General features: G+C 38.1%; 1 protein-coding gene across 1 annotated transcript; it reads right to left on the bottom strand.

Annotated features, from left to right (window-relative positions):
* Positions 1 to 2,407: 2,407 nt before the first annotated feature.
* Positions 2,408 to 7,342, bottom strand: LOC139724507 (uncharacterized). The gene is made up of 3 exons (XM_071635641.1): positions 6,552 to 7,342; positions 5,584 to 5,786; positions 2,408 to 4,617 (listed from the first exon to the last, which is right to left on the bottom strand). Exons 1-3 carry the CDS (start codon positions 7,202 to 7,204, stop codon positions 3,593 to 3,595), a joined length of 1,881 nt encoding a protein of 626 aa, XP_071491742.1. The 5' UTR covers positions 7,205 to 7,342; the 3' UTR covers positions 2,408 to 3,592.
* Positions 7,343 to 8,845: the final 1,503 nt, after the last annotated feature.

Genomic DNA, 8,845 nt, shown 5'->3' with positions numbered 1-8,845 from the left:
AATGGTTTCTAATGTGTTTATCATTTAACTTTGACCAATTGTTATACAGGGTGGCCCAGAAAAAATGGCCTAACCTATTTCCCACGGATTGTTTTTGCAATGAATGGTATCAGTGGATGAGGTAACGTCTTCTGAGAAAAATGACACCAAGATCAGAAAATTTGGTTCAGCAGTTTTCATTTAATAGTACATTGTGTGGGGCAATGTCACGCCTTAGAATTGTTCTCTTGTCGGCTACCCCTGAACTGAAAATGGTGGAAATCCGGGCGTACCACAGCTAGAAAGAGTAATCAGATTAAGTTGATCAATTCTTACGAGTAGTCTCTAGTCAATACAATTTATCAACTGAATCAGATTACCCTAAACAACTGTGGTACGCTCAAATATCCACTATTTTCAGTTTAGGGTTAGCCGACGAGAAAATTTTTAGGGCTCGACATTACCTGACAAAATGTACTAGAAAATGAAAACTACTCAACCAAATTTGCTCATCTTGGTGTCACTTTTCTAATCAGATGTTACCTTATCCACTGATACCATTCATTGCAAAAACAATCCGTGGAAAATAGGTTAGGCCGTTTTTTTCTGGGCCGCCCTGTATAGTAAATAAAGAAGCTTTAATAGGAGTGAACTGTAATTTGTTAAACAAATTTCGGCATTACTCTCATGTGGTGAAGGTCGCATGTTCGATCTGTAATGAATATCGCAAGTCACCAAGTCACAAAAAAACTGGAAGTGGGATTCAAACCTGCCATCTACTGCATGCAGGGCAGGAACTTGCCCACCAGGCTGTTCTGGTTCAAGGCCAAGTCACAATCTTCGGCACGTGGGAGTAATGCTGAACACTTGTTTGAAAATTATTGTAATATTCAGGCGCGGTTCTACGGGGAAGAGGGGGGCTTAATTGTACATTATATGTCAGTATACAGGGAAACCCCGTTATAACGAGCTCGGATATAGCGAGATATCGCTTTCAACGAGGAGATTTTACTGGTCCCATTTTCATTTGCACATATCAAAATGGTACAAAAATGCATACGTTTATAACGAGGTACCGGTTATAACGAGGAAAAATTGGCGGTCCCTTGGACCTCGTTATAACGGGGTTTCCCTGTATAATGATTATAATCTTTGGCTCTAGGTCCGCACTTGGTAATACATGTATGTATCTTGTGATTCCATGACTACTGAGAGTCTGTACAGAAATTTATACAAATGAAACAAAATGTAATTCAGTTACATGTTCAGGTGTTTTGTTTTATTAGAAGTGAGCCAGTCTTCAATGCATTGAAGCTCAGACATTGAGGAGGTAGATCTTTTTCTGTATACATAAGTACACCCGATAAAATTTAGTAAAACACATAACCTTAATGCCCGCTGAACACTACACGATGGTCTTCAGCCATGAAGTAACATGAAATTGCATACATTTTCTGCACAGTGGGTCAATGGCCAGTCTTAAAAAATTTGACATGTCAAATCCTTAAGACTGGTCTTAAGACCGAGTCTTAAGACTGGAGACTGACAAGGTTGTGACGTCACACTTCTGGTCTTAAGACCGGTGAATCTTGGCAATAGTACGCGGTGGGCTTTAGTTACAATTTGATGAAAAACCTGATAACCTTTACCATCATTTTAAAGGTTTTAAACTTTGTTACAGGCTACTAGTCTTGTACATTAAAGTTTGTTGCTTTAATTATATCTAGGGAGCACACAGGTCTAGTACTGATACTGGATGGAAATAAATTAAGAATGAAGAATACACACACATTTACCTACATGTACATGTAGGTGTAATACTGACATTGTATTGAAACAGCTATCAAGAATGCAGAGAAATTACATGTACATGTAACCTCATAGATCACTCATGATTTTCCCAGTCTACTTGTTTTGTCACGTTTATCCCACCATCACTTGTGCTTGCACATTGAGTAATTCCCTTTAAAAATGGTTACATGAATGATGAATTTGAATGTAAAGAACTATTTGAAAGATGTTTTTTTTAATATGGCCATGTCATTAAAAGAGAAAGATGCATGTAATGAATATGCACCTGTATTTGAGTCTTCAAATTCTTATGTGCTGTACTTACACAAGTTATCTTTTAAAGTCATAAGTAGCTGCCTGCAGTAATAGAGTGAAAGGGTTGAGAGGGTGAAGAATGCATGAGAGAGATTGAGAGAGCACTAAAAAAAAGTGAGAAAAGGGGGAGGTGGGGGGGGGGGGGGGGAGAGGTAGAACAGTACACGAATACGTGCAGTCAACCTCGCTGAAATTGAATACAAATGAACAAGAAAAAAATCCTTTCACAAATGTTGCTTTACACAATAAAATAAATACTGGTTTACACCTATCTGAACCAGAATTTTTCTTTGACTTATTCGATTATTCGAGTTGTGTGAAGATTCGGAGTAGCATCTCTTAAATTCCATATCTCAGACTAGCGTCTATTAAATTCCATATTAAAGCAAATACATCGTTCTCATCAGGGTCATTGTGAATAACTCTTGAAGCATAAAAAATGGCAAGCATAATTGCATTTTGATATTAATAATCTATGAGAAAAGAGTGTGAATCTGTATGCAGTCATTTAGGCAAGGCACAGGTATTTCCCAGTGATGTACATGTACATGTATGTAAGTACATGTACATGTAGTAGCAGGTATAGCAATGACGATTTTTGTTTCCTTGAACAGTGCAAACTCACAATATGCTTACGACCAATAAAATTACCTCGATATTTCAAGTTCACGTATCTTTTCATTTCATCTATGAATAAAATCAGAAAATTAATGATACTAGCAAAAATATCTTAAAGATAGAGACATTTGCAGCCTAAAACCTGATATGTTCATACACCTTGAAAAGTCACAAAACTTTGCATGAATAAATGTTAACTCTTCTCAAAATGTGTGTGAAATCTTAGAATCATACCTTTAATACAATATTTGTAAAGTATGAAAACTAATCAACTAGTGTCGCCTGATATCGCAATATACATTTTAACCAGATAAAATTTAAAATGATGAGACTTTGTCATGTCCCCTTGAACTAGCTCAGACAAAATATTACAAAGTACTAATTCAAGGTTCTAGATTGATAACTGCTTTATGTGAAAGACATAAATAACCGAAGAAATCTCACATTTTAGGCTGCAAATGTCTCTGTCTGCCATTAACCCTTTATGCGTTACGTTCGCAATTTTGCACAATTGTCATGAAATTCAAAGGCAGGAAGTACTGCTCATTGTTCTGGGAATGAACAATCGAAAAAATCAATACCTTTCTCCCAAGGTGCTGGGTCTGTTGGGGGACCAATTCAATGCACTATTAACCCTCTCATTACCATAGGCATGTAGATGTCTAGTAAGTCAATGGAGTTTGCAAGGTCTGGTACTGAGAGGGTTAATGTGCTCAGAAAAGTATTTAAGTTCATTTTCTTGGATATCACTCTTTAAGTAATCTTAAAGTAACGCATAAAGAGTTAAGGGGTAAAAGGTAGTGTGAATGATAAATATTTTCCAGATATTTTAAGTTATATTCCATTCATAGTACTGTCAATATTCAATACAGTTGCTGCACACACTATGCTACGGTTCATGGCTTTTACTGACAAGTTCAGGGGCAATGTGTTGGCAGAAGAATTTCTCGGCCACATCCATCGCTTTGTTCCACATTTCTCTATTAAAAAAAATGCGCTCTAGATGGAATCCTGATTGGGTGTATACAAAGAAGTCACACCACGTGCGTCCAGTGATCCCCATTTGGCACTGAACTTGATAATAGTACTGGTGATTGTTTTTCAGTTTTGTTTCTCCATCTACCATGGTGAGATAGTCGAGATTCTCAGCTGTTGGTTCCTCAAAGGCAATGGTCCGAGGACACTTTATCTCTAGGACTCCAGGCTCATCACAGCACTTACAAGAAACCAATCCATCAGGTGAAGCTCCAAGAAACACCTTGATTGGATGGACGAATAGACCACACTCCTTTACCTGTACACTTTGGTGGCCATTTTCTTTTTGGATTGTTTCATATGCATTCCTTGCGATTGGCTCCATTATCCGTCCATACTTCAGATTCGGTAAATTTCGATCAATAGTAGAACGACCCATCAGTCTTTCTATGATAGGTTTTGTGTCCTGACTTTTGGAAGAACATGGATCATCGAGCGTAGCTTGCCTTGTAATGGCTGATTTCAAGTTAGATGCTGTTATCATTCCTGCACGAAATTTTGCCCACTGTATATTTTCTGCTTGGCCTCTTGTATGTTCTTCCACGACATTAACTTCCTCCTGTGTATACGTAGGCAAACCATTCAGGAACGACTCTACAGTCTCATACCTGCCACCTAAAGTTGTCAGACAGTCGGGATCGACTGAATTCTTTGTTTCAACTTCTACCTCTTGTCCCAGATTGAAGTCTACTTCAGGAGAGTAGTTCACAGATGGTGACACATTGTGGCTTTCTTCATCCTGTAAATACTTAAATACTGTTGATCTCTCACAAGTTGGGTACATGGCATTCGCAAGTTGTCTTGCTGGTGGTATTGCCTTGCTTCCCATTGGGTTGAATAGCCTCTTTACTGCTGTGTTGACTGGCTGTTTGCGTTTCCCTGTATTAGAGAAAAAAAAATGGAATCAACATTGAACCCCAAAATACATAATAAATAATTTTGATAATTTCCTTCAGAGGCCTTTCAACCTAAATATACTTTTTTAAAGTTCATTAAATATCAGAAGTTATTAAACAAGTAGTAAAAATTTACATCCTAGATTCATACTTTATTGTAGTTTTTTGTTTTCCAATTCTTTTGATAAAACACACGGCTTAAAGCCACTGTTTAACATCGTAACTGATCGATTTAAAAAATTCTAAAACTGTGTAGCCTGACCTCTCTAATCATGTTCAGATGGATGAAAAAACAGCCAAGAATGCAAAAATAATGAAAGAAAACCAGTCATTATCAAGATATCTATGAAAGTTGTAGTTATTATCGCTAGCTATAATAACTCCAGTACTGTAGTCTATGGGGTGATCTTTTAGGTTTTCACTCTTTTGAAGCACTAAATAATAACATTGAAGCCTAATTTTTTCACAGGTGCATTTTTACACCCCATCACATACTCTGATAGCATGTAGGACCATGCAGCTCAGATTTTTTAAATCTAGAAACTGTTAAACTATGCCTTTAATATACATGTACAATAACAAAATATTGGCCTATTTATCGAGGGAGAAAGATAATTCAATTCTAAACAAAAAAGTTACCTTCTATTACTCCTCTCCTTTATCATAAATTTGGGGTCTAAATCAATTCTTGATCATGCTAACCATCAGGCATCAGGCACTGGCATATTTTCCACTTTTGGTCATATTTCCCGAACCCTGTCCAAACAATAGAAAGTCAATGGGAGAAATTTATATTTCCCGGACAATTAGGTGGGAAATAAGATTCTGATCGGGAAATATGCCATCCCTCCTAACCATTACTCATAATCCATGGATGAATTAATGTAATGATTAAAAAAAAAAGAAAAAAAAGGGGGGGTATTGAAAATAGGAAGTAAAGTATGCTTACTTTTGTTTCCATAGCTTGGTTTCACCCACTGCATCTCACACACTGGCTTGCCATGAAGAACTGCAGCTGCACCCCCACTGTACACATTCCAACTGCAGACTTTCGATGTGCATGGTAGATGTCGATTTTGCGACACTCCAGTCATGAAGGCATGATCCAACTTGAAAACCAGTGCAGCAACATGGTTGCATGAAGATCCCAGACTGTAGAAAGTAGAATACAAATCATAATGTAATTAACATATATAGACAACAATATAATAATAGTTTTAAACTTCAAAACGGAGGTATCATCCTACTCTTACCCAGTCGGGGAGCCATTGGTATGAGCTGTGCAAATTTACGTGTCATGCAGTTTCTATAGTTGGAGACAGAAATGAACATTATCGAACTTGTGGAAAATATTGTCCTGTACACCCTAGTGATAAAATATCCTTTTTTTCATCCCACTCCTTCAATTGGATACATGTTACATGTAGACTCTATATCTTGATGATGTGCTTCACATCATGCTGATCACTGATCTTGTTCATATTTTATTAAAATATACTAGATCTCGACTCGAGGGATTAGCACTGGCGGACCCCCCCCCCCCCCCAAATTAAATAAATCAATCTGTCAGATAGAGGGCAGTGCTGAAATTTGTGTTGGCCATAGAGTTACATGGTGTTTGCAGGAGTGTGTGTAAGTTGCTTATTCAATTGGATAGGAGAAAAAAATACAGTGCGCTCATCAAAACCTAAATTTTCCACAACTGGACGCAAGAAGAGACAAGGTAAGTATTTTGGGTTTTTAAATCAAACGGTTCATTTAGATGCCCATTTGTACGGCACATAGATCTAGACCTAAGTCACCTAGTCCCAAACAATATAGTCTACCTTCGTATTAACTATTATTCAGCAATTTACTAGAGTCTAAGTGCAAGTTTATCTGGCAACAACATCATTGCATAATTTGTGTGATTCTTACCCAGCAAAGCAACTACAGTAGGCACTGTAGATTTTTCCGGAGGACTTGTCAATGGCAACCCACACGCTGTGAGGTATGTTTTTTACTGCCAATGAGGGAGTACATTGTGCTTTCAACACAGAAACTTCACTTTCCGCTGAAATTGGGTGGTAGAATATTTCGTGGAGCCACTTGCTGTTGAAGTAAGAGAAGGCCTTTCCCTCTTTGTAGTCTGAGAGTAATCTTTCTTGCAACGTTTTTGGTCTAGTACCACGCGATTTCCGTTCCATCTTACTTGCTTCACTGGGGCAGGGCGCCTCGCTTAACAACCACTCGGCTATTTCAAAATAACTAACGGGTGGCCAAAACTTCACTCCTTCTTTTTCTGGCAACCAGTCATCTTTCAGGTCCGCCAACGGATCTGGAATTTGTTTTCCGTTTATGAACAACAATTCTGCATACTGTTTTGACCGCGATCGTTCTTCTTCAACTTCGCTTGGTTTCACACTGTATCCAAATCGCACTGCGCTGTAGACTAACGCTTGCAGCTCCGCTTTCAAACCCGTCGTTTTTAGTCCTCTTATGCGAAGAAAATCCTTTAAAGCGTCCACTTTCCAAAATTTGATTTCTTCCAAGGTTAGCTGACGTTCATTTTCCGTCCCATTTGCCTCCATTTTCGATAAATAGTTAAATATTCATTTCTGAATTCTAATCGTCACTGTACACACGTACGATTCAAGTGCAGACTACGATTATTATAAGTTTGTTTATCTCCAATGACCTTTGACATAAACCCACAATGCAATGCGCGCCGAGATTGCGAATCGGCTTATACCATGGGGTCAAAACTTCAAGGTCACACAGAATTTGCAAGGGTCAACCGATTATCACCAAAATCTAATCGATTCTTTCCTGTCATTATCCAAACATTCCCTGAACATTTCGTGCAAATCCGTTTACCCGTTCTCTTGTTATCTTGTACACAAACAAACAAACAAACAAACATACAAACAAACAAACAAACAAAAAAAAAAAACAAACAAACAAACAAACATACGGAACCCTTTACATAACCCCCTGCCGATTACATCGGCGTGGGTAATGACGAGGTTAGACAGTACCTCGATCTGCTGTGAAAAACAAAATGCTTTGTACATGACTCATACCCGTTGTGTCAAAACGAACGACGATGTTATGTTTCTAATCGCAGAAAAAAAATATAAGAAGTGTCAGAATGACGTTACATCATCATGAGTCTGATGTATGCTAGATATTTGTATTAAATTCATTGATGTCGAATTTCATGCAACCATTGGAGCAGTATAAACTTGCGATCCCATAAATCAGGCATGAATATCAATACTGTGCTTGCCACAGTGAAAGCCTGGTCTACTGACTGTATTGCTGGTTATCACATCGCGGATGCGCGTAAATACATTAAGATGTAGGCGCGAAACCATCACCTTGTTTCTTTTGGGCATGTCGTTAGATCTTACACTCGAAGGATCCCATACACCTTTATTATAAAACAGAAGAATGTCTAGAAAACTGTATCAGAGAAAACCGTAGTATCAGGGAAGTCACCTCCCTGGTAGTATCAAGAGTGATTTTCCCCTGAGCATTCTGGATTATCTTTAAAAAAAAATGGCAACGTATCCCAGAATAGAACGTGGACATCTTGAAAATTCACTTGCTTCACGTTCATGCAAAATTTAAACACATAGGTCGCTACGTGATTATTGAATATAGTCCAGATTAACTTGTCATTCGCACTGATGCCTTCTGTGCAATATCAGTGCCAAGGGTCTACATACGCATTCTGTTTAGTAACACTTGTCCAATGAGTTTATTTATATCGTCCGTCTCGATAGAAGCGTGCTCAACCTCAATGGGTCTTCTCTTTTCTTCTTCTACTTTAAAAATCGGGAAGGCAAAGGGATTATGCTCTATATCTAAGCTCTAAAATGCATCCCATGCAACTTCCGGACGTGGACTATCTAAAATTAAAGCCCTCACGTGGGCGAAAGAAAATGTGGACACGTTCATCATGAGTCGGTCCGTCATTTGCTGTATATGCTGACATAATACATTTCAATACATAATAATTTCTCTGGTCTGGCGGTTATATTTGATGTACTGTCTGCGTCATATGATACAGAGTGTGTCATTTTAAAACATGAAATCTGAATGCCAACTTTCATTGATTTTGTTTGCTTATTGGTCAGTCATTAGTTTGTGCCAGCTTGGCGGATTTTCATGGATGGCACTATCAAACTTGAAAACGATGGTATGTTCTGTGTTTTGCAACGGTTGAT

This window comes from Diadema antillarum, unplaced genomic scaffold (assembly GCF_040938485.1).
Source record: "Diadema antillarum isolate AM-2024a unplaced genomic scaffold, OU_Dant_1.0 scf00000217, whole genome shotgun sequence".
In the NCBI taxonomy this organism is placed as follows: Eukaryota; Metazoa; Echinodermata; class Echinoidea; order Diadematoida; family Diadematidae; genus Diadema; species Diadema antillarum.
The sequence above is the reverse complement of the archived record's forward strand: the minus strand, read 5'-3'. Positions and strand labels throughout refer to the sequence as shown.